The 27,267-nt window shown below is 38.7% G+C and overlaps 1 protein-coding gene across 7 annotated transcripts in view; it reads right to left on the bottom strand.

Annotated features, from left to right (window-relative positions):
- USP34 (ubiquitin specific peptidase 34) overlaps window positions 1–27,267 on the bottom strand; it is a 234,077-nt gene that overhangs the window by 150,357 nt on the left and 56,453 nt on the right. For all 7 annotated transcript variants that reach the window (XR_016229347.1, XM_051838286.3, XM_051838300.3 and 4 more), the window contains 13 exons: window positions 26,321–26,388; window positions 22,791–22,983; window positions 21,737–21,798; window positions 20,118–20,199; window positions 19,944–20,036; window positions 15,740–15,865; window positions 15,445–15,574; window positions 14,424–14,459; window positions 13,589–13,719; window positions 12,371–12,984; window positions 9,301–9,515; window positions 4,508–4,623; window positions 4,296–4,423 (listed from right to left, as the gene is read on the bottom strand). Coding sequence is in view for 6 of the 7 variants with exons in the window: in XM_051838286.3 (XP_051694246.1) it covers window positions 4,296–4,423; window positions 4,508–4,623; window positions 9,301–9,515; window positions 12,371–12,984; window positions 13,589–13,719; window positions 14,424–14,459; window positions 15,445–15,574; window positions 15,740–15,865; window positions 19,944–20,036; window positions 20,118–20,199; window positions 21,737–21,798; window positions 22,791–22,983; window positions 26,321–26,388 (1,994 nt within the window). In the remaining variant the exon portion in view is untranslated. The remainder of the gene's footprint in view (window positions 1–4,295; window positions 4,424–4,507; window positions 4,624–9,300; window positions 9,516–12,370; window positions 12,985–13,588; window positions 13,720–14,423; window positions 14,460–15,444; window positions 15,575–15,739; window positions 15,866–19,943; window positions 20,037–20,117; window positions 20,200–21,736; window positions 21,799–22,790; window positions 22,984–26,320; window positions 26,389–27,267) is intronic.

The following is a 27,267-nucleotide window of genomic DNA, read 5'->3' as shown; positions in this document are numbered from 1 at the left end:
TGCTCCTGGCTTTGGCCTGATCCGGCCCTGGCCGTTGTAGTCATTTGGGGAATGAACCAGCAGATGGAAGATATCTTTCTCTCCCCTTTTCTCTGTATCTCTGCTTTGTATTCAAAAACAAACTTGAAATATACATATATTTTAAGTGCTGTGTAACAGTATTTAATATAGTAACCAAATCCAGATTCAAAGTGACCCCCTAATACTAAAATAGTTAACACAATAAATGAAATCACAAGAAAAATTATACAAAATATTGCTTTCAGAATGAAAATCACACATAAAATGGGAAACAACATATCCTGCTTACAGTAACAACATTTCAATGGTTAAGCACCTTACAAGACCAAATCTACCACAAGTGTTTCAATTAAGACTATATTGTGGGGCCAGCAAAGTGGTGCAGTAAGTTAATCCTCCACCTGCAGTGCCGGTATCCCATATGGGCGCCAGTTCTAGTCCTGGCTGCTCCTCTTCCAATCCAGCTCTCTGCTGTGGCCTGGGAAAGCAGTAGAAGATGGCCTAAGTCCTTGGGTCCCGGATACCTAGAAGAAGCTCCTGGCTTTGGATTGGCACAGCACTGGCCATTGCAGCCAATTGGGGAGTGAACCAAACGATGGAAGACCTCTCTCTCTCTGCCTCTCCTCTCTCTGTGAAACTCTTTCAAATAAACAAATCTTAAAAAACAAAAAACAGGCCGGCGCCGCGGCTCACTAGGCTAATCCTCCGCCTTGCGGTGCTGGCACACCGGGTTCTAGTCCCGGTCAGGGCGCCGGATTCTGTCCCGGTTGCCCCTCTTCCAGGCCAGCTCTCTGCTGTGGCCAGGGAGTGCAGTGGAGGATGGCCCAAGTCCTTGGGCCCTGCACCCCATGGGAGACCAGGATAAGTACCTGGCTCCTGCCATCGGATCAGTGCGGTGCGCTGGCCGCAGCGCGCCGGCCGCGGCGGCCATTGGAGGGTGAACCAACGGCAAAGGAAGACCTTTCTCTCTCTCACTGTCCACTCTGCCTGTCAAAAAAAAAAAAAAGAAAAAAAAAAAAAAAAACCACACACACACACACACACAAAAAAACCTCAATATAAAAGTAGACCATTAGGGGCCAATGCAGTGGCTTAACAGGTAAAGCCACAGCCTGCAGAACCAGCATCCCATATAGGCACCGGTTCGAGTCTCAGTTGTTCTACTTCCAATCCAGCTCCCTGCCATTGTGCTTGGGATATCAACAGCAGATGGCCCAAGTACTTGGGTGCTGTGCCCGCATGGGATATCTGGATGAAGCCCCTGGCTTTAGCCTGGCACAGCCCTGGCAGTTATGACCATTTGGGGACTGAATCAGCAGATGAAGTTCTCTCTTTCTCTCTGTCTTCCCCTCTGTATAACTTTGCCTTTCAAATATATAATATATAAAAAAGGTAGACTGTTAAAAATTCAAACGAATTTTGCTAAGAGTAAAAAAAAAAATTTAAGACTTATTTGAGGGGCTAGCACTGTGGCATAGTAGGTAAAACTGCCACAAGCAGTGCCAGCATCACATATAGGCGCCGGTTTGAGTCCCAGCTGCTCCACTTCCGATCCAGCTCTCTGCTATGGCCTGGGAAAGCAATAGAAAATGGCCCAAGTCCTTGCGCCCCTGCACCCACGTGGGAGACCCGGAAGAAGCTTCTGGATCCTGGCTCTGGATTGGCACACGACCGGCCATTGCAGTCAACTGGGGAATGAACCAGAGGATGGAAGAACTCTCTCTCGGCCTCTCCTTCTCTCTCTGTGTAACCCTTTCAAGTAAATAAATAAATCTTTAAAAAAAAAAAGTCTCTTAGTCTTTTAACTCTGCCTTTCAAATAAACAAATCCGGGAGTGGGGGGTGCATAAAAAAAGATTAAAAAAAGAAAAGAAAATTTCTTTAAGTACTTGAAAGAAATAAATCTCCTTTATTTTTGGTCAAATATAGAATTATGGTAAATGAGTTGAAGTTGCAGTTCCAACTGTTTGTTCCAACATAAGGAATGCCAACACCCTTGTGCATAATTCCTCTTTTACTATGATGGTAAAGATGCTTACATGAAAATCTTACTAGTTTCAACTGCTATACACTGGACATGTTACTAATTCCCATCACAGTGAGACTAGTGTTAATATGCAAATCCTCTGAGGAGTAAAGTTTGAACCCCAAATTAACTTCAACCTATCAGTTTTGTTTCCTAGATTTTCAATAAGCAAATAAGTATGATTAGAGCGCAAGGACCACATCGAGTGAAAAATGTTTACTCTTCAACTTGGTAATGGAAAAACTAATGGTTAATAAAAAAAATTTCACAATGACAATTTTTCATTTTACATAGATTTTTTCCTTTTATCTCTTTTAAATTTCCCTATTTTAAATAGAAGTATGTGCTCACTATGGGAAAACTGAAAAACAGAATGGGGTAAAGAAGAAAAAAAATATCAACTCTCCCAGATATAACCACATTTTGGATATTACACTCTGGCCTTTTCTAGCTTTTTTTCAGTCAAAATTAACAGGGACACAGAGATAAAGATCCACTGGTTCACTCCTCAGATGGCCACAATGGCTGAGGCTGAGCCAGGAGCCTATTACCTTTTTCTTTTTAACAAATGGACATGTAAGTATAGGTTCTTATCATTTATTATGTAATTCTGAAAGCAGGACTCTTAATATATAGGATATTTCCTCTTTCAGATTCCTGGTTTATTTTTAAACATGTTATTGAAGGCCGGCGCCGCAGCTCACTAGGCTAATCCTCCGCCTTGCGGTGCCGGCACACCGGGTTCTAGTCCCGGTCAGGGCGCCGGATTCTGTCCCGGTTGCCCCTCTTCCAGGCCAGCTCTCTGCTGTGGCCAGGGAGTGCAGTGGAGGATGGCCCAAGTCCTTGGGCCCTGCACCCCATGGGAGACCAGGATAGGTACTTGGCTCCTGCCATCGGATCAGCGCGGTACGCCGGCCGCAGCGCGCTGGCCGTGGTGGCCATTGGAGGGTGAACCAACGGCAAAGGAAGACCTTTCTCTCTGTCTGTCTCTCTCTCACTGTCCACTCTGCCAAAACAACAACAACAACAACAAAAAACATGTTATTGAAGAAGTCCACAATTATTCATTCTACTGTCCGTTGGCATTTGGACAGCTAAACAAAGAATAATTAGTTATTTTAAATAGGGCAGGTTTATGCATTCTTAAATGTATGTTTAGCTACCATCTGGATATATTTTTGTTAAGCTCACACTTACAAGTGGAACTCCTCCGTCACAAGGTATGCAGTCTCACATACAAGAGTGTCAACTTATACAACCACTTTAAAAAAATTAATGCTTTCTTATAGACATTTTTCATTTAACTGTTATAAAACCTATATAAATGATGATATAACTAACAACTCAGTCATTAAAAGCATTCTTTTTAAAGAAAATATTCTTTTTAAAGAAAATATGCCAAATGAGTAAAGTGATCCACTAATAAAATCCTATTATTGGTTTCTTAATTCTACATGAACAAGCATTTTTTCTATTGTCACTGTTCAAATCATAGCACATTTTCTTAATTCAATTAGGGCAAAGTATTTTGTGGCATGTATTTAATAAAATTAGATATTTATAGCAGGCTTAGGCAAGGCTGAAAATTAGTTAACTGAGTTGTCTAACTCATACTACAGAGAATAACATATTATCAAAGCAATAGAAACCAAGGAAAGAATGAAATTGTCCCAAAGGAATAGCACTGAAAATCAAGAAACTTGAAATCATTCAAGCCCCGATGCAAAGTATAGAAATATTTGGTAGAATACATATATGAGAAGAAACATTAACTTCTTTTTTCAAGCCATCTTATTAACTCACAGGTTAACAGATGTACATACTTAACATACACAACTACATAACTAACCCAATTTTTACTACAAAAGTTGAGACACAGAAGACTCACTCAAATAGAAAACCAATGCCATTATCAAAATGCTTATATTTTAGCTTGTATATTTTAATTCTAATTTAGCCTCCTTTAAATAAAACATGAGATAGTTTATTTGAAAAAAGTAATGACCATTATTATCCAAGAATGCGTAAGTTTTTTTATTATCCATTTCTCATGGAAAGGATCTAAGCAACAGTACTGAAAACTCACCACTGTGATAAAATATTAGTCTCATGAGAGAAACATCTCTAAACCTAATATGAAAACCACAATTACAAAAAAAATACATTAAATACTATGTAAACACCACAACAAGTCAGTAGAATGCACAAAAGAAACTTTGTCGAATGAAATTTTATAAACTTCTCTTTACCTGTTGTTCCCTAAGTTTTCCAGGCAGCCTTCAATGAATCTCATTCGAATCTGTCTGTCTGTAAACCAACATACTAAGGAACAAAGAAGTTTCTCTGCTTCGTTTATTAACCCTTCAGAAAGATTAACCTATAAAAAATATATATGAAGTCATTTATCTTGATTGCACTTTGCTATAATTTTGTATTCTTTTCATTTTATTATATAACTTACCGCATCATCATCTTGGACTATATCCCACAACAAAGTGTTTCCTTTCTTGCAAACATTATCTAAATTGATGTCTGTAACAGCATTACTGTTAAACTGATGTTTATGAACAGCAGGTCCTAAGGGGGCAAAACACAGGACATTAGCATAATTGCAGCTGAAATTAGGAATTAGAGCATTCACCAAATTAACATGAAAGCAAATGCTTTTTAAAAATAAAACTCTGGAGTGGCGCTATGGCGCAGTAGGTTAATCATCTGCCTGTGGGGCCGGCATCCCATATGGATGCTAGTCCTACTCCCGGCTGCTCCTCTTCTGATGCAGCTCTCTGCTATGGCCTGGGAAAGCAGCAGAGGATGGGCCCCTGCATCCATGTGGGGGACCTGGAAGAAGCTCCCGGTTCCCGGCTTCAGATGGGCCCAGCTCCATTAGTTGCGGCCATTTGGGGAGTGAGTCAACAAAGGGAAGAGCTTTTTCTGTCTCTCCCTCTCATTGTCTATAACACTATCTCTCAAATAAATAAAAAATATTTAAAAAATAAAGCTATTCTTAGATCACAAAATAACAATATAACACTAACATGTCAACGAAAACTATATAAATACTTGAAACTCAAAATAAAGATAACAAATAATCTGAAATAATCTTTCAACCAAGGGGCACTCCTCTAAATATCAGGGGTGGGAATTGTACTGAACGACTCATGAAATCATGCAGAATTGGGGCCGGCCCTGTGGCGTATAGCGGGTAAAGCCACTGCCTGCAGTGCTGGCATTCCATATGGGCATCAGTTTGAGTCCCGGCTGTTCCACCTCCCATCTAGCTCTCTGCTGTGGCTTGGGAAAGCAGTAGAAGATGGCCCAAGTCCTTAGGCCCCTGCACCCATGTGGGAGACCCAGAAGAAGCTCCTGGCTTCTGGCTTCAGATCACTGCAGCTCTGGCCGTTGCAGAAATCTGGGGATTGAAACAGCAGATGGAAGACCTCTCTCTCTCTCTCTCTGCCTTTCCTTCTCTCTCTGTAACTCTGACTTTCAAATAAATAAATAAATCTTTTTTTTTTTTTTTTAAATCATGTGGTATGGCCCTGCAAGGCAACCACAGGCAGGACTTCAAATTCAACAAATCTGGGGCCAGCGCTATGGTGCAGTGGGTTAAAGTCCTGGCATGAAGCACCGGCATCCATATGGATGCCGGTTCTAGTCCCAGCTGCTCTTCTTCCAATCCAGCTTTCTGCTGTGGTCTGGGAAAGCAGTAGAAGATGGCCCGAGTCCTTGGGCCCCTGAACCCACGTGGGAGACCCCAAGGGAGACCCTGCTTCGGATCAGCGCAGCTCCGGCCCTTGCGGTCATCTGGGGAGTGAACCATTTGGATGGAGGACCTTTCTTTCTACCTCTCCTCTCTCTGTGTAACTCTTTCAAATAAGTAAGTCTTTAGAAAAAAAAAAAAAAAGAAAGAAAGAAAGAAATTCAACAAATCTACAGCAGACTAATTTATAAATTGATAATTTTGTAAGGCCTGTCAATATTATAAATATCCAAATGAACCATAGCAGAAAAGTTTCTACCCCTGCAAATGATCTTCTATATAGTCTCTAACTCCTACATTTTAACTATTTGTATTAGATTATTTACTCAAACTATTCAATTGTATTAAAGTTTCTACTATAATAAATCCAGACATTCCAAGTGCCAAAATGCTATTGTTTTATTCTTTTTAAACAGCTTTTCCATAAAATTTACTAATTGAATTGTATATATAGAATGATTTCATTCAATTCAGAATTCTATGACCAGCACCACAATCCAGTTTTAGAACATTTTCATCACTTCAAAATGTTCTCTTCTACCTATTAAATCCCTGATCTCATTCCCTGGTCCTAATATATTTTACTGTCCCCATAAATTTGTCTTTTCTAGAAATTTCAGGTAAAAACAATTAGTCAATATGCAGTATTTTATGTCTGGCTTTTGTCACTTAGCATATGTCTAAGGCTTACCCATACTGAAGCATCTTATCAATAGTGTATTCCTTGAAATTAAAGAATATTCCATTATATAGAAATAGCACATTTTATCTACACATTGACAAGTTAAGGGACATTTGGATAGTGTGGTTTTTTTTGCCAACTGTAAATAACACAAATATAACATCTGTGTAACAAGTCTTTATATAGTCCTATGCTTTACCTTCTCTTGAGTAAATACTCTGGAACAGAATTACTGGATTATATAGTGTATGTACTTGTATGCTTAATATTCCGAGAAATCATCAAACTGTTTTCCAAAGTGTTCCTGCCATCATATATTCCCAACGGAAGCATATGAGAATTCACATTGCCTGTTCATCACATCCTCCTCAACACTTTAATATGGTCATTCTTTAACGTCACCCATTTTATAAAAAAATTTCAGCTATTTTAATAGGTGTGTAGGGGAATCTGTGGTTCTTATTTACATTACCCTAAAGATGTTCAGTATCTTTTCATGTGCTTCCTAGCCATTAAATCACTTACTACTTTGTAAATCATAATACTTCTTAATTAGGTTGTGTCACTACTGAATTAGAACAGTTTTTACATATCCTGAATATAAGCTGTTTATTAGATAAAGTTTCAAATCTTTCTTCCAGTCTGTGACTTGTCTTTGGTTTTTATGTTGTAGAGGGCAGTTTGTTCTGGTATTTCTCAAACTTAAATTTCAATAAAGTAAAACATACATAATCAAGATAGAAAATATTCCCCTACCCTTCCAAGATGTATTTATTCTGGGGAGTGAAACAGTAGATGAAGACCTTTCTCTCTGTCTCTACCTCTCTCTAACTCTGCCTCTCAAAAAACTAAATAAAATCATTAAAAAAAAAAAAAGATTAACTTATTTGGAAGGCAGAGAGAGAGAGAGATCAATCTTCATCTGCTGGCTCACTTCTGAATGGCCACAACAGTTAGGGGCTGGGAGAGACAAAAGCCAGGAGGCTGGAACTCCATTTAGTCTCCTACATGGACAGCTGGGACCCAAGTACTTCAACCATCTTCTGTTGCTTTCCCAAAGACATTAGCTGGGAGTTAGGATCAGAAGTGGAGCAACTGGGACTCAACTAGCATCCATATGGAATATCAGCATTGTAGGTAGCAGATTAACCCACTGTATCATAATGTCTGCTCAAGATGCAGAAAACTTCTAGGAAAAGTTCCTTCATGTCCCTTCAAAATTAATCCCTACTCCCCAAATACTAGACAATTACTGAGATCCCTAACATTACAAACTACTTTTGATGGTTACAGAGCTACAAACAAGTATATAAATTTAATAAATATGGCATCAATTTCAATCTAATGTCTTCATCTTAACCTATTCATTTCTCTACAATCACAACAATAAGAAAGGCAAGGTGACCTTATCTAGATTGAATACAAAAAAATAAATGAAATCAATATGTTGCTGCTCAAGTCTACAAGTTAGGACTCCAAGTCTGATCATGATATGCATGCAGAAACCAAATCCATCAGGTTTCTTGTATTGCAATGTACCAACATGCACATCCCATTTCTAAAGTTAGCACGTGCTCATAGCGCCTAACCTTGCAGGAAGTAGGATAGAAGTCTTCACTGTTTTTCCATTTCTTATTCCCTTTCCTCTTGAATCATCTACTGACCTTTAATCTACTCCATCCTCTATTCTTCAAAGTCTGATCAGGTCCTATTGCTTTAAATTGATTTAAATAATAATTCTTCATTTTATTCCCACAGATCAAAGAAACACTTTACCCTGGTTATTTTCCCACAACCCTCCCTTCTGTCTGTATGGATTTTACTAGCCTATTTATTTCATATAAATAGGACCATGTAATACATCATCTTTTGGGGCCAGCGCTTTGGTATAGTAGGTTAAGCCTCTGCCTGCTCACAGGCAGACTACATGGGTGCCAGTTCATATCCCGGCTGCTCCTCTTTAAATTCAGCTCTCAGCTTATGGTCTGGTAAAGCACTGGAAGATGGCCCAAGTGTTTGGGCCCCTGCACCCATGTAGGAGAGCCAGAGGAAGCTCTTGACTCATGGCTTTGACTCGGCCCAGCTCTGGCCACTGCAGCCATTTGGGGAGTGAACCAGTGGATGGAAGACCTCTCTCTCTGTAAATGTCTCTAAAATAAATAAATAAATTTATTAAAAAAAAAAAACTATCTCTTGGGGGCTGGCGCTGTGGTGTAGCAGGTAAAGCTGCCGCCTGCAGTGCCGGCATCCCATATGGGCGCCAGTTCGAGACCCAGCTGCTCCACTTCCTATCTAGCTCTCTGCTATGGCCTGGGAAAGCAGAAGATGGCCCAAGTGCTTAGGCCCCTGCACCCACATGGGTGACCTGGAAGAAGCTCCTCACAGCCAACTGGGGATTGAACCAGCGGATGGAAGACCTCTCTCTCTCTGCCTCTCCTTCCCTCTCTGTAAATCTTTCAATTAAATAAATAAATTAAAAAAAAAAAAAACTATCTTTTGTGATCTCTTTTTACTTTTAGGTCCAAAGATTTTTGATTATACAATTTAATACAGCCATTTATTTTCTAAAATATAAAGCTATCATTTTCTTAATATACTACTGATATATATTTCCTTTCCCAATTAATACCTCTGGATAGAACTGCAAGAATACTTAGGATCATTTCAACCCTCTACATGAATATGAAACTTACGTTGCCAAAAACATTTAAGCACCATCATATCAAATGTTGGTTCCTTTTAACAATGTAATTTAAGTTATTCTTTCAAAAATGGTAGTAAATATATTTTACTTACTATACAACCTTACCTTGACTGAGATGTTCATGATAGATCGAGGCTAAATTGGGAAGATGCTGTTGGAGATGAGATGTTAATTCTGCATGTGAATTAATCTGAACTAGCTCCTCTTCACAGCCAGACTCTTCACCATCAAAATCAGCCATATTTTTTTCTGATTTTGCACTGACCTGGGAGCTACTACAGCTGACATCATCTGCACTTAGCATATCATCAACCATGTGCCTGAAACACAGAAAAAGGCATTAGATGTAATTAAAAACCTAAACATACACAAAAAATACTTAAAATTTTTGGCACTATTAACATTCAAACTACATCAGTTTATTTATTTATTTATTTAGAAAGGCAGAGTTAGACAGTGAGTGAGAGAGAGAGAAAGGTCTTCCTTTTGCCGTTGGTTCACCCCCCAAGTGGCCGCTACAGCCAGCGTGTTGTGGCCGGCGCACTGCGCCGATCTGAAGCCAGGAGCCAGGTACTTCCTCCTAGTCTGCCATGCGGGTGCAGGGCCCAAGGATCTGGGCCATCCTCCACTGCACTTCCGGGCCACAGCAGAGAGCTGGACTGGAAGAGGGGTAACCGGGACAGAATCTGGCACCCCGACTGGGACTAGAAGCCGGGGTGCTGGCGCCGCAGGCAGAGGATTAACCTAGTGAGCCGCGGCGCCGGCCCCAGTTTATTTTTTTTAAACAAGATTGAGAGTTATATTGCACAAAAACAAAAAAGCACCCAATGTTAAAACCATGTAATAATTTTACAACATACACATATGTTATCAGCTTTCATAAATTAAACACATTGACACATCTCACTATAACTTCAAATAGAACTATTTTAAGACAGATCAATAATACTGTCACAAATTATTTTATAAACTCAAAGTCACAATGCAGAACTAGAAAGTTTACATTTGTTCATGCAGCTGCAGGATCATGTGAAAAATACTAAAAAACATTTTAATCTAGTCTGCCATCTAGATGGAGTTAATAACAATGGGGGAATGTTTAACTCAACGAACACATCATTAAGCACTCATATCTAAAACATTGTACTAGGTTATGCTCTAAAGGATATAGACAATGGAATAAAAAATGAATTCAACTTTTGGTTTTATTGAGAGTCACACAAACAGTACCATTTACACAGAATACAAAAAGGACTGAAATTTTAAGTCATTAGATCATCTAGGGCAGTGAGTAGAGGGTGGGTGTCAAGACTGACTGTATGCTCCAAATGAACCATATTGCATCTCAGTTGCAGAATAAATCGACTGCTTTGCCTTCATGATGAACTGTCCTCAGGACAATTTTGAATAGTCATATCTATAAAGTCAGACAATAAACTAGTGGCTCTCAATTGATTTCAGCCCACAGGACGGATATGTGCCAATGCAGAGAAACCTTCCTGTTTCTAACAACTAGGGTGGTACTACTTGTATCTAGAGATTAAGGGTCACTTTAGCTGTTAAACACTCTTAGGCCGGCACCGCGGCTCAACAGGCTAATCCTCCACCTGTGGCGCCGGCACCCCGGGTTCTTGTCCCGGTTGCTCCTCTTCCAGTCCAGCTCTCTGCTGTGGCCCAGGAGTGCAGTGGAGGATGGCCCAAGTCCATGGGCCCTGCACCCGCATGGGAGACCAGGGGAAGTACCTGGCTCTTGGCTTCGGATCAGCGTGGTGCGCCAGCCACAGCAGCATTGGGGGGTGAACCAACGGAAAAGGAACACCTTTCTCTCTTTCTCTCTCACTGTCCACTCTGCCGGTCAAAAAAATTAAAAAAAGAAAAAAAAAAAAAAAAAAACAACTCTGTAATGTATGTGACAGCATTCACAATGGTGCAAATTCAAAACAAAGAATATCTGGCCACAAATGTCAATAGTACCCTAGTTGAAAAATATTGCTTTTAAACTAAGATGTTCTATGGGTAAGAAAGAGGTTAACACATGTGGATATACAGTAAACACAGAAACAATTAAAATGAATTCTGGCCAATTGTCAACTCCAGAAAAATTCATCCTGGTTAACCAAATTCATGTTTCATCAACTAAGTATACTGTTTGTATGACAACAGCAAATAGCAGCAAACATTCGGTGAACACTTAATCCTGTGCGAGGATATCAGCCCATGAAATCACCTTAATAAATCCATGAGACAGGTACTGCCACTCCCATCTTGGAGATCACAAAACTGAAGGAAAGAAAAATTAACTACTTCATCCACCACAAAACTGTAACTAAGTGAATATGGATGCCAGCTCATGTTCCAGCTGCTACACTTTCGATGTGGGTCCGTGCTAAGGGCCAGAGAAAAGCAACAGAAGATGGCCCAAGTGTTTGGACCCCTGCAACCCACATGGGAGACCTGAAAGTACCTCCTGGCTCCAAGCTGTTGGCACTGTCTGGAGAGTCAAACAGCGGGTAGACAGTCTCTGTCTCTACCCCCAACTTCTGTAACTCTATTAAATAAATAAATGAATGAATTTTTCTTAAAAAAAAGAAAAAAGGCAGATGTTAAGGCACAGTAGGTTAAGCTGACACTTAACAACACTGGCATCCCATATCAGAGTACCGGTTGAGTCCCAGCTACTTGACTTCCAACCCAGCTACCCAATGTGCCTAGGAAATCAACTGAAGACAGCCCAAGTACATGGTCACCCATGTGGGAGACCCAGATGGAGTTCCACTTTCAGGTAGCAGCCTGGACCTGCACTGGTTGTGGCCATTTGAGGAGTGAACTAGCAGATGGAAAATCTAAATCTTAAAAAAAAAAAAAAAAAACTTTACAAAATGCAAATATAAGACACACAGTGAACTTAATAACTTACCAAAAAATGGGAAAAAACCCGTTTTACTGATTACTTTTGAAAATCTCTTAAAATAATATTGGTTAAACACAATATAATTAATCTCATCTCCACCCCTTTTAATATGCATGCACTATTTATGACTTGGATTTGTAGTATTTATATTCATATTACCATTGATTAGCATTGGTCTAGAATGAATTACAATGTAATAAATATAGACTTTAATATCTTCCTAAAGGAAACATAAGTTCAGTATTTCTTTTTAAACAGGCTTACCCATCATGGTGGTGATGATGGTGGTGATGGTGGTGGTGGTGGTGATGCTGTGGACCAATAAACTGCCGACAATTAAATAATTCATTCCCAATAGTCTCCCCAAGGAAGTCCCCAGTTCGTGTGATACAAGTCTCCTGAGTCCCTTGTGCTATATGAGCAGCATTTATTTCCCCTGAAATATCATGCTCTGGGTCTTCAGAGTGTGAACAAGCATCTAGTATTCGTATTCGATTATCCACCGATGGTAACGACTCAGCATTAAAAACCAGGTCCTTTCCTGTTCCATTGCTTGTCCCATTTCTTTCAGATGGGCCTTGGGAATCTAAGCAAATGCCTGCTTGACTTTCTAATTTTCTATTCCGAAGCTCTGTACCACAGCTGTTTTTGGGAGGATTATGACTGTGGTCATCATCTTCATCTTCTTCTTTCAGGGCTTCCATATCCGCAATGTCTTCTGACTGGACTTCACTACCAGGACTCCCAGCTGACTGGCTTGCATGACTAGAATTGACCTCATTGCTAGATCCATCACTGTGTCCACTACTGCTACCAGGACCACTGCTTCCATCTTCACCACTGTTGGCTGTTTCATCGGAACTTCCCTGCATGGATTCCTGTAGTTGAAAACAAATTGCTTTAGATAAATATCCAAACTAGTAGAAAGAAGCAACTGACACTAACACACTGAGCTTATTCAGCTATCACACTTATCATATTCCTCAGAACAATATAAAAGGAAATTAAATATTCAACATCAAAAATACAACTTTTAAAGGAAAGTCCTTGGGGCTGGCGCTATGGTGGTGAAGTGGGTTAAAGCACCGGCCTGCAGCGACAGCATTCCACATGGGTGCCAGTTGAGTCCCAGCTGTTCTACTTCTGATTCAGTTCCCTGTTAATTTGCCTGGGAAGGTGGTGGAGAATGGTCCACGTGCTTGGATCTCTGCTTCCACATGGAGATCTGGAAGAAGCTCCTGGCTTTAGCCTGGTCCAGCCCCAGTTGCTGCAATCATTTGAGGAGTAAACCACCCGATGGGAGACCTCTTTCTCTGTCTCTACCTCTCTTAGTACTCTACCTTTCAAATAAATAAATGAAATCTTAACAACAACAAAAATAGAAAGACCTTAACATGGATTGTGTTAGTAGTCCCAGTTAAAACGATAAATACAGCAAAAAACACTTTAAAGGAAGAGGGAGAAAAAATCTATACTTTATACCTCTGTATCTGAAAGTCGCTGTTGCACATGTTTGGTTCTATTAATGAGCTGCTCATCCATTTCGATGTCACTGCCTCCGCTCTGATGTGTATCACTGTTGTCACTGCTTTGAGGACTCGCTGCAGGTGACCCTATATAAAACAGATGTTTATTTTTAATTAGTATAAACATGGAGTCAACAAAAAGGCCTTATTCTTTGATTCTCTGAGCTATTTAGCAAAGATTTCTCCTAAGTGGCCAAAAATACAATCTCTAAATATGTTAACATTTGCCAATTATTTCTAAAGATACATGAGTATATAATTTCAATTAAAAGTCAACATACTCAGGCCGGCGCCGTGGCTCAGTAGGCTAATCCTCCACCTTGCGGCGCCGGCACACCGGGTTCTAGTCCCGGTCGGGGCGCCGGATTCTGTCCCGGTTGCCCCTCTTCCAGGCCAGCTCTCTGCTATGGCCAGGGAGTGCAGTGGAGGATGGCCCAGGTGCTTGGGCCCTGCACCCCATGGGAGACCAGGAAAAGCACCTGGATCCTGGCTCCTGCCATCGGATCAGCGCGGTGCACCGGCTGCAGCGGCGGCCATTGGAGGGTGAACCAACGGCAAAGGAAGACCTTTCTCTCTGTCTCTCTCTCTCACTGTCCACTCTGCCTGTCAAAAATTAAAAAAAAAAAAAAAAAAAAAAAGTCAACATACTCATGATTCTATGCAAAATGGCTAAGATGGTTACTAGCTAAATCTTCTGAAAATAAAATTAATGCTAATGTATAAAATCAACTAACTTTAGAAGACCACAAAAATAAAAAGCTGTCATCATATTGCAATGCATTTCAACTTACAAGGTGATGGAGCTGCTCTTCTCAGCTCTTCTTCCTCTGAAGGCAAAGAAAAAAATAAGAGAAATATTCAAGTGACTGATCTTCTTTGGGACTGCATATCAGCTGTTTGTATTACATAATCAACAATTACAGGTAGGGAAACCTACAATAATAATTCAAGTCCCTGAACACCTAAAGCAGTTGTTGCTGGTGTTTGCACAGAAAATCCTAAGAACAGAATAGTTTATGACATGAGACAAAAATTGGGTGTGGATTAAGATTTTGGAAAACCTTGAAAGCTATATATAAAGATCTCCATAAAGCATCTGATACGGTTAAAAACAACTGTAAAGTAGAAAACACAAAAAAGCGTCCTCCATTTTTGAGTATATCCTACTCTGAAAATCGATACAAGCTTTTTTTTTTTTTAACAAAATCTCCAAAGTTTTTAGGAAATAAAGACTTTAAAGATGACAAAATTCAGTAACTACTGAAACTATGTAACTGACCTTTATCTGAAAGATGAACCAAAACCATGAAGTAACTACAGTTCATTATCCCATTCATATTACTCTGCCTCCCAACCCAACTTATTTAAGAATTAAGATTGAATTGTGAGTATAGCCTGAGCAACCCTTATATGAAATGCTTAAAGCCAGAAGTGTTTCAGATGTCAGAATACTTAAATAAACATAATTAAAATAGCCTGGGAATGAGACCCAAATCTAAACACAGAATCCATTTATTCTTCACATATACTTTATACACAGGACGAAAAGGGAATTTTATATAGTATTTTCAGTGTGCCTCTGTTTTAGTATAACCCCATACATGAGGTTAGGTGTAAAACACCTCACTTCTGGCATCATGTCAGCACTCAACACTCTGGACTTTGGAGCACTTCAGATTCAGGGTGCTCAATCTTTATTAAAGCAGTTCAGATTTCAGACATTAAGAATACAGGTGCTCAAGCTGTATTAGTAAAAAATACTTAGACTCATAAGCACTGAACAACTAAGTTCAAACACAGAGCACTACTAACCTTTCTTATTTCCAATGGGAATATTAGTGTTCAATAAAGATGCAAATGAACTCTGCTTAGATAGCTGAGCCTTAGCTGCTAGTGCATTATTCCACAATGCTTTAATTAACATTGATGCCAAGTACAATGTCTAAAAAGAGATTAAAGTTGGAGGCAAGTAAGTAAGATCATAATATTTTTTTTTATCTAACTGAAATGACAACACTAATAAACTACAAATTAAGTTCTCTGAATCACAAATAAATGTTCACTTTACTCAGGAAAAAAAAACACCATTATGTTTTGAATGTATTACCTGTTCAGTATGAACACTTGGTTCAAGAGCTGAAACCAGATTAAGAAGATGTCTGAGTGGTACAGGATCCAAATTCTTGATTAGTGAAGGAAATAAGTCATGTATATATCGACTACAATGTTTCAACTAGAAAACAAAGAGACAGTAGTAAAAATTAATTGCCCTGCATAACTACTCTGATACAAAAAAGTTACAGAGTTTGAAAAGTCAAAAAGCTGGCCAATACCCTAAAATTTTAATTTTTTGCTAAAATACTAATGAATACCATAAATAACAAGATAAAAGTTAAAGTAATTATCTTGAAAAAAAAAATAAGTTGCTATGTTGGACCTAAACAGGACTATCTATCTTGGAACTGGCGTTGTTGCCTAGAGAGTAAAGCCACCCCATGGATTGGAATTGGAACAGTGGGGACTCGAGCCAGTGTCCACATGGGATGCCTGCACAGCAGACAATGGCTTTACCTGCTACACCATAGCATCAGCCCAAAAACTTAATCTTTAAAAAAATATAAAAACAGGAGCCAGTGTTGTGGCATAATGGGTTAAGGTGCTCCCTGTAGCAGTGGCATCTCATATGGGTGCTGGTTTTAGTCTTAATTGCTCCACTTCCAATCCAGCTCCCTGCTAACCTGCCTGAGAAAAGCAATGGAGGATGACCCAAGTGTTTGGGTTCCTGCACCTATGTGGGAGACCCAGTAGCCTTTTGGGAAGTGAACCATCAAATGGAAGACCTCTCTCTGTGTCTGTAACTCTGCCTCTCTGTAAGTCTGCCTTTCAAATAAATAAAATAAATCTTTAACACACACACACACACATACAAAGTGGGGGTGGGCTGTGTAAAAGCAGTTTTGTATGGGACTATGGACACTATAAAAATTAAAATTAGATTAACACCTTAAGAATGTTAATTATAATCTCCATACTTAACATAGATGAATATTAAAAGGGAATAAAAATGTTTCCCTTATAAAAATTCAACTAAATACAAAATGGTGATAAAGTGGGAAAAAGCAGGCCAATAACACTTATTTATAAACAAATGGCAACATGACAAGAAATTTTTTGCTCTTTATTCGTAATTACTTTAAATGTAAATGGTTTAAACTCCCCAATCAAAACAGAGACCTGGCAGAATTGATTTTTTACAACTTTCCATTTTTTTTTTAAATCAGTTGAACCAAGAAGCTAATTATATATCCAGACAAACAGGATGAAAGTAAAACTAGAAAAGGATATTCCATGCAACCAGTGAACATTAAGAATCAAATAAGGGAATTTATAGATGTGGAATAAAATGTTGGCTGAATATCTACCCACAGACACCAATTTAAACAGATATACATGTACCAATGAGGACCACAGGGCCTAGTTTCAGAACAGTTAAGACAAGACATACTGATGAAGGCAAGAGAAGACACAAGGTTGCCTGTATCACCCCTCCCAAATCCAAAAAGCCATGTCAAAGAGAACTTCTTGCTGCTTGGGGGAGAGAAAAGGAACTGAGGCCAGACCCACAATGGTAAAACCCCATGCTAGGCACAGCCATACAGTTCCTGCCCACAGGCCCGAACTCCTATAGTAACACTCTAGAATTGAGTTAGCCAAGACAAGGAATTGTCTCCGCCACTCATCCCCCAACCATGGGCAGAAAAGCATAAAGGACGACCACCAACTGGACAGGAGAGTAGGAATATGGATGTTCGCAACAGCCTTATAAAGAAGGGAACTAAGCCCACAGTAACTGCTACTAAGTCTCTCAAAAATCAATCTTAAACTAAATGCCTGGGCCGGTGCCGTGGCTCACTTGGTTAATCCTCCGCCTGTGGCGCCAGCATCCCATATGGGCACTGATTCTAGTACCGGTTGCTCCTCTTCCAGTCCAGCTCTCTGCTGTGGCCCGGGAGGGCAATGAAGGATGGCCCAGGTGCTTGGGCCCCTGCACCCACATGGGAGACCAGGAAGAGGCACAAGGCTCCTGGCTTCTGATCGGCACAGCACCAATCATAGCGGCCATTTGGGGAATGAATCAACGGAGGGAAGAACTTTCGCTGCCTCTCTCTCACTGTCTATAACTCTGTCAAATAAAAAAAAATTATTAAACTAAATACCCACTTCTAGACTATGCCTTAAATGTCCTAAAATAATGGTAGTTTATTAAATAGATCAAACCACATATGGAAATCAAAGAAAATTTATTGAAAAATTACCATGAACCATCTAGGAATTCAGTTAAGTCTCAAGACAAACAATTATAAATCATCTAAAATTTTATATATATGGATTTCCATCACTAAGCTTAAGGGAAGAAAATAAATGAAGGAAATTGAGTATACTGGAAGAAATTATTACATATAATAGCAATCAAAAATAAAATGAAAATTTTTAATAAGCTTACCATATAATAAAAATTTACATACAAATAACTTTTAAAAGATTAATGATGCAAAAGGAAAAGGCATATCTTGCTTGTACAAGTTAAAACTATATCTCTCTGCAAGTTAATCATTATCACAATGAAAACTTTTTTAATGATAAAATTTACATGAAAAATAAACAAGCCAGACAATTCTGAAAAAATGAGGAAGTACTAGATTTTTAAATACTAGAAAGATGCAAATAAAAAAATAAATTTTCTTGAAGTGTCAGAAATAAATGTTATAGGACTGGGAAGGTCTGATTACTGTGGTATGGTTAAAAGCCATAGATAATATGTAAAAGCATGTTCATAACTATGGCAATAATGAAGTACTATTATAGGTCAGTATAAAAAGTCAAGAAACTGACCTAGTTAAGTTACGTGACTACTCAAAAAAAAAAAAAAAAAAAACTCAACGAATGGAATTAAGACAAAGAAGTAACAAAAAAACAGAGTGGGGGCAGGAAAGGATATATACATAATACCTTAAGTTCATATTACAGCAGGGTCAGATTAAAATTTTAAAATGCAACAAAGACCTATAAGAAGAAACTAACAAGAACTTCCTTAAAAGTCTTAGAATGGAAGAAGGATTTCAAGCCATGAAGCAACATCCACAAGCATAAAAGAAACTCAACCGCAGATATGAAGCCACAAATTTTAAACTGACCCAAAACAAACAAACAAACAAACAAACAACACACACCTAAGGAAAGGAAAAGATAACATCAAACAAGATATGGTAATAAATGATAATCATAAACAAAAGACCAATTTCATTGAATATATAAAAACTCACAAAACAATGAAACTAATAAATGGCAAAACTATGAACAGATAGTCCAAAAAAAAAAAACAAAAATGGTTCTCAACTATAAGATTTGCAAGCTCATTAATAAAAGAAACATAAATTTAAGATACCATTTTTTCACCCTTTAGATTAGCAAAGATCAAAAAGTTAATGATAGAATGTACTGAAATGGCCATCAGAAAAGTGAAACTCCCACACCAGAAACTAACACAAGGATATCATGCATGTGATTTAACCTAGCAATTTTATTTATAAAGCAAATTTATCCTCCATCAAAGTTTTGCAAAGTTTTACGTATTATAACACCGTAATAAAAAAGATTGTGAAAAGAAAATGCCCATGAATGAGAATTAATTACGACACATATATAATGAAATACTATATAGCCTTAAAGAATAAGAAAGCAAATAATGAGGTAAAATCTCCAGAATAAATTACATCAAAAAAGCCAAGTCTGTGTCTGTATGTTTGTGAGGGATAAAAAAAGCATAATTAGCTATTTATACAGAAAGTATGTGATATAAATGAGGATAAGAATTGCATGCCTTGCATACGGAGGAAGAAGCACAAAATGTTTAATACATACCCTTTTATAATTTACTTTTTGGATTTTTGAATTGTAGAAATATGCCTCTTGAAAAACACTAAAAAGGGTGAAAATCCAGTATAATAGAGAAAAATATACCAACACAAACAAAAAAATTTCAGCATAGAAAAACAGATGGCATAAATGAGAAGAGAAAAATATCTCTTTGTTAAACCAAGACAGTTTCCTAAAGAAGTTCTAATTGACTGACACCCTTCAATTCCAATAGTAACACAGGATGATATGGACCCTGAAGCCAAACTAAAGAGCATCCATGGCCAGTTTTCCCACATCTTGATCTCCTCAGCTATAAAATGTGGATAATGAGAGAATCTACCTCCAGGTATAAAAACTATATATAAACAACACATATGACCTGTTAATATTACCTGTGCTGCAGCCCAAATACAGTCAATATGCTGAGTGCTCAGTCGCCCTTCCGCTGCCAAAAAATTCAAAATAACTTGGCACTGTTTGATAATCTGGAAAAGAGAAACTTGAAATAGTAATTAAAAAAAATATTTTCTTTATACAACACAGAAACCATGTTACTGTCCACAAACCTCAATATGTAAGTTTGGTCCAAATATATGTTCCACCACATTGTTGCTAATAAGCCAGTCTGCCAGTTCTTTTGCAATGGACCTGAAGTCAAATAACAAGAACAGTTTATATTACAATTTTTATTACCCTTTCTTATATCTAAAAGCAGACTTAGTTGAAAACTAAATCTGTTCCCATACAAGTTGTAACAAGGTAGTTCTATATAATTGTTCCCAGTACTACAAAGCATAACTAAAATGAAATATGTAACAAATGAAAATATTCCCGGGGCTGGTGCTGTGGCACAGCAGGTTAAAGCCCTGGCCTAAAGCGCCGGCTTCCCATATGGGCGCCAGTTCTAGTCCCAGCTGCTCCTCTTCCAATACAGCTCCCTGCTATGGCCTGGGATAGCAGTATTGGGCTTCTGTTACCCACATGGGAGACCCAGATGGAGTTTCAGATCCCAGGCTTTGGCCTGGACCAGCCCTAGCAGTTGCTGCCATTTAGGAAGTGAACCAGCGGATAGAAGATCTCTTTATCTCAGTCTCTCCCTCTTGCTCTGTCACTCTTTCAAATAAATAAATAAATTTTTAACAAATAAAAGGGAGTGATATACTGATATACACTACAACATGAACAAACCTCAAAGAGTAGGGAAAAAATATGCTAAGTAAAAAGAAGCCAGATGAAAAACCACTATCATATGATTCCATTTATATGAAGTATCAAAACAAATGCAGAGACAGAAATTAGGATTAAGTGTAGGCATCCAGTACAAATAAGTAAAAGCGATCCTTTTGAAGTGATGGAAATGTCCAGCTCTCTGCTGTGGCCCGGGAAGGCAGTGGAAGATGGCCTAAGTGCTTGGGTGCCTGTACCCACATGGGAGACCAGGAAGAAGCACCTGGCTCCTGGCTTCAGATTGGCGCAGTGCCAGCCGTAATGGCCATTTGGGGAGCGAACCAACAGAAGGAAGACCTTTCTCTCTTTCTGTCTCACTGTCTAACTCTACCTGTCAAATAAAAAACAAACAAATAAATAAATAAATTCTCCTGTTTAAACAGTATCCTTCAGCATTTTCTGATAAGTAATACTGTATTGTTGGTATATGCCTTTTTTTTTTAAGATTTATTTATTTGAAAGGCAGAATTAGAGAGCGAAAAAAGAGAGAAAGAGAGAGAGAGAGAAATATCTTCCACCCATTGGTTCACTCCCCATGACTGCAGAAGCCAGAGCTGGGCCAAGTCAAAGCGAAGAGCCAGGAGTTTCTTCCAGGTCTTTCATGCAGGTACAGGGGCCCGAGTACTCAGGCCCTCTTCCGCTGCTCTCCCAGGCACATTAGCAGGGAGCTGGATTGGAAGTTGAACAGCCAGAACTCAAACCAGCACTCACGTGGGATGCCAGCACTCAAACCAGCATCCACAAGGGATGCCAGCACTGCAGGCGGTGGCTTCACCCACAGCACCGGCCCTGGTAAACACTTTTAAAAAACAAGTACTTCAATATATTACTCTGAAAGTGTAATAAAGACTATAACTTGAAACCATGAGGCAAAAAATTTTCATTAAACACTTCAATTCTATTGAAGTTACAATCATATTTACCAAGTGAACAACTACAAATTAATGCTCCTACTTACGTTTCTGTGTCTGATACCAATGATTCATTATTGCACACATCATTGAAGGTATGAAGTTGATTCTATGATTAAAGAAAATAAATTAAAGATTTTCCCAAAATATTCTTGTATGTTACCAAGTGTCAGGAAGCACAATAAACTGTTCCAGATACATAGATAATAACTGATGAGATGATTATAAAATAAAACCAGAGATATATAAATACTTCCCAATTTTAGTAAGACCATTGCCTTTAACATATAAAATACTAAATAAACTTCCCAAGTAGTATTTATTCATTATTACACTAAACATACTACAGAAAACAAAGCTATAGGAAAAAACAGAAATTTAATACAAAATAATAGGCAATGTCATTAGAAGCGTAAAGTTTCAGTAAAGTCTCCCTGGATAAACCCAGTTTGTCTAGAAAAATGTCACAAAGTATTTTGTATATTTACAATGTCCAGTGCAAGGCAAAATTTAGCTACTTTAGATCATCAGTTTAGCTGCACCATATAAAAAAGGCAAGAGGACTAAAGCAAATGAGGACTGAAGCAACCCAGAAAAGGAGATCCATTCTAGGATGCAGCTACAAGAATGCAGATCCATGATACTAGGTATTCCTCCAGCCCTACCTACCAAGAGAAGTGAAGAATATAAAATCTTATGTGATTTCACACCCATTTAAAACAGTATTTAATACTATCAAAACAAACAAGGTATTATGCTTAGTCAAATATGCCTGACGGCTTTTGCCTGGCAAATTAACCATTTATAATCCCCTTTGATTGTTTTTCTTTTAATGTAAAAATATAATTTTTAAAAATGGTAAAAGGGTTACATCTCAAAATCAACAAACCCAAGGTATAAATCTTAAAATGTATGAATCAAGGCCTCAGTCTCCTCATACTTAAGGAAAATATAGAAATTATTTGTAAAATCTATTTAAAGTCATCCATTTAAAAATGCTTATTAACACAATGCCTAACACAAACAGCTTCAAATCAGTGTATTTCTGATAGTATGGAAGACAAATTTAAAAAGATCAAAAATAAAGCAAATGTAACTTACTGTTATCTGACTTAATCCAGCCAATCTCATAGTCAAAGTAGGTGACATAAAGTATTTAAAGGCAAGATCTAAGCTTTCTTTATCAAAGCATAGTGTTGTATCCAATGGTTCTTTCACTGTGCTCCACATTAAGTCAGCCATGTTACGAGCCGCACTCTGTCGTAACTCCTGATCAGAGAGTTTGCACAAATACCTAAAATGATTCAAAAGTAGATAATCCACAAAAATTCAAGTCACTGATAACACTCAATAATCCAGAAATATTCCTTTATTCCATACCTTTGTACTCTTAAGTACTATAAAACCCAGAATCTTTAGACTTAACATTCTCAATTTAAACTAAAGCCCGACTTGAATCGGCAATTGCAAAAAGCCAAGTCATTTACCATAGGATTCTATACTTCAGGCAAAACCTAACTTTATTATTCTCTAATACTTTTCATATTTACAGTTCTAGTTTCAGTAAATTTCCACTGAATTTATATATACAACAGTCCCCTACCCTAATATAGCTAAAATCTTTTAATGTGCACATTTCAAATATACATTTTTTTTGCTCCCAATACCCACACACATCTGATTTTCCTTTCAGACATCAAATAACCTTTTGGCTACTTTCTACTCTTTTGTCCCAACACATCATTTGGGACCTATAACAAACTGCAAAATGGCCACAAACTCCGCTGGTCAGTCAATAAAGAAGTTTACACAATGTGACGGCTACTGTTCACATCAGGAGGTGTTACATATTTTCCACCTCCTTGAATCCAGACTTTTGTCGTTTAATACCCTTTGGCCAATGTGCCATTAATAGACATGACATAAGCAGAAGTTTGAAAAGCCTTTCAGGTTGCCCTCTATTGCTGGGAAGTCTTCTACCACCAAAAGGAGGAATCCAAGTTAGTTAGCTGCATGAAAATGTCTGAAACCCCTACTGACAGTAAGCCAACTACAAAATCCATGTGAGTTCCCCACTTCCCAATTAGACTGCCAAGCAGTCTAAGTCAAGTCTAAGTGGGTTATTCTAGACCATCCAATTTCAGCCAAGTCTAGTCAGATCAGTAAAACTGCTTAGTCAACCGAAGAACTATTAGAAGTAACAAATGTCATTCCATTTTTGGGGGTTGTCCTCTCACACAGCAAAGCAGCTGAGACAGGGTTCCATCCTACACTTAACTCTATCTTTAATTATTTTTATTTATTTGAAAGGCAGTGACAGAGAAAAAGAGAGGAAGACAGATCTTCTGCCTGACTGTTCACTCTTAAAATACCCTGGACTCAGCACTCAATCCAGATATCCCATGTGGGTGGCAGGGACACAGTAGTTATGCCATCACCTGCTGCCTCCCGGGGTGCACATTAGGAGGAAGCTGGTTAGTAAACAGCATTAAGATTCAAACCGAGGCATCCCAATTTGGATGGTGGGAGTCCAAAGCCACAGCTTAACAAATACCACAATGTTTTCCCCACTGTTCTCTTTCCACATTCTCTCCCCAGGTGATCTCATTCACACCATTGGTTTTTAAGTATAGTCTTTATTGCTGACAATGCTTAAACAATACTATCCTGAACTACAGGCTCACACTCCCAATTTACCAATACCACCAGCACAAGCATCTCCAAGCTTTCTCCTGGTCTTTAACATCTCAGTTCATGACAATCACAGTACTAAAGAAAATCAGGGAAGAGGGTTGCTAATGTCATCCAAATTTTTAACCCATAATTACCACCTTTTAGTCGTTATCCTAGCTTCTACTGTAGCCCCACTATAATTTTTTTTTTTTTTTTTTGGACAGGCAGAGTGGACAGTGAGAGAGAGAGACAGAGAGAAAGGTCTTCCTTTTGCCGTTGGTTCACCCTCCAATGGCCGCCGCGGCCGGCGCGCTGCGGCCGGCGCACCGCGCTGATCCGATGGCAGGAGCCAGGAGCCAGGTGCTTTTCCTGGTCTCCCATGGGGTGCAGGGCCCAAGCACCTGGGCCATCCTCCACTGCACTCCCTGGCCACAGCAGAGGGCTGGCCTGGAAGAGGGGCAACCGGGACAGAATCCGGCGCCCCGACCGGGACTAGAACCCGGTGTGTCGGCGCCGCAAGGTGGAGGATTAGCCTAGTGAGCCGCGGCGCCGGCCCACCCCACTATAATTTATGATGAACTTAAAGAGCAGTGATCCTTTAAAAAAAATGACTCATCTGTTGAAAACTCTTCAATAAATTCTCATTGCTAAAATTAAATCCAAACTCCTTACAGTGGCCTGCAAGGTCCTGAATGATCTGCCTCTGCTTATTTACCCCTATCTCATATCATAATTATACACTCTTAAGTATGATCCACACCAATCTGCTTCCAGTTTGTGGTGTCATACTCTTTGCAACTTCAAGCCTATTACCTTAACATGTTCCTTCTACCTGGACTACCTCCTTCTGATCATTTGATAATCCATGTCCTTAAAATGTTACCTTTCAGAAGGGCATCATAATCCCTATCACATTATCTTACTTGCACAGCATTCATCACTATCTGATATTTTTTCCAACAACTCAAACAGTACTGAGAAAATAGTAAGCACTGAAACTGTCATGAATGAGAAAATAGGAAGAAGAACATAAATGTTATCAAGAAATAAAAATCCTAGAACTGTGACAGATCATACTAAAGTCTAACCGATATAACCCTTTCACCATCTCCTTAGGTCTGTTTTAAGTTAAAGTTCACCAAACTCAAGTATCACCCCTTCCTCAATGAGATCTTCCTCATCCCCTTACGTAAAATTATAACTCACTCTCTAGAAGTCTTTTATTTTAAATACTTTATTTATTTATTTATTTGAGAGGTAGTTACAGATAGAGAGAGGGAGAGCTAGAAAGACAGATTTCCCACCCGGCATTTCACTCCCCAAATGGCTGTAATTTTCATTGGCTAGAGCTGAGCCAATCTGAAGCCAGGAGCCAGAAGCCAGGAGCTTCTTCTGGGTCTCTAACGTGGATACAGGGGCCCAAGCACTTGGGCCATCTTCTGCTGCTTTCCCAAGAAGAGGAAGAAGAAGAGGAACAGCTGGGGTGTGAACAGGTGCCTATATGGGATGCTGGTGCTGCAGGCTACAGCACTGGCCCCTTTCTAGAATTCCCAATCCAAGTTTGCTGCCATTTATTCTGTGATGCTTAGCACTTTCTGGTGTACTGTTATCATTCACGTACTTATTTTATAAATAGGTAACATTTAAATCGATGTTCTCAGCAATAATCCCAGTGCCTTGAACTTAGTACTAGACACTGTATATTTGTTCATTGAATAAACACATTAACAGTGGAATAACAATTATTAATTTCTAACTTTTAATGTATTTAAAATAAAATTCTAAAAAGCAAACATTAAATATAAAGCTCCATAAGTACATTAAAAATACCACCCTTGAAACTGTTACCTGAAATTTTCCCTAAAGGATGTGACTGTAAGAGAACTTTAAACAATGTAATTCTCTCATAAAACTGTTCAAATACATTGAAACTGACAGAAAGGAGATTTTATACTTACCGGATAACATAAGTTCTAAAAGGTATAATGTGCTGCATGACAGCAGGGATATGGAGCCATATTCTAATCTATAAAAACAAAAGATGACATTAATGTATAATGAATATCTATATTTTGCTACTTCATACAATGTAGATTTTATTATCAATTTTGAAACAGATAAACAATACAGGGATTACATGTGGATCAGGTTTTAACCTATGTACAAATACATGCAAATTCAAACTCAAGACTTAGCAGTAGTTTCTCACCAAAGAGCAAAAAAGTCTATCCCAGTGACAGCCTTTTACTTAAAAAATATTTATTTACTTGAAACATTCAGCAACAGAGAGAACTTCAATCTCCTGGTTCACTCCCCGAATGCCCACAATAGCCAGGGTTAAGCCAGGCTGAAGTCCAAATCCTAGAACTCAACCCAGGTGTCCTATATGGGTAGCAAGAACCCAAACCTGCTGCCTTTCAGGATGTGCATTACCAAGAAATCAGATTAGAAATGGATACAGGACTTGAACCCAGGCGCTCCAACAGGATGTGGGTACTGCAGGTGGCGCCTCACCCAAGGCACTGTAACACCTGTCACCCAAGTAATATCTTCTAACTAGATGACACCAACACCAAAAAACAAACTTTTTTTTTTTTTTTAACAAACTCTTGGTTTTTAATAAACCATCTCATCCTTGGCTTCTAATCACCTCAATATCCAACTAATACAAATATTTATAATCACACAGTGATAACAATATCAGCAACTATTTCTCAAAATAAGCTTATTGTTAAGTATCCTTCACCTGAGTTATAACAATAGTTACAATAAATCTCCTTCCTTTTGTCTACACAATATTATAACCTTGTTCTAGGGGCTGGCACTGTGGCACAGTGGGTTATTCCTCCACCTACAACGCTGGCATTACATACGGGTGCCACCTATAATCCTGGCTGGTCTTCTT

This window comes from Oryctolagus cuniculus, chromosome 2, assembly GCF_051225735.1.
Source record: "Oryctolagus cuniculus isolate XC-2025 breed Fujian yellow rabbit chromosome 2, ASM5122573v1, whole genome shotgun sequence".
In the NCBI taxonomy this organism is placed as follows: Eukaryota; Metazoa; Chordata; class Mammalia; order Lagomorpha; family Leporidae; genus Oryctolagus; species Oryctolagus cuniculus.
This window is presented reverse-complemented; position numbering and strand designations above follow the sequence as displayed.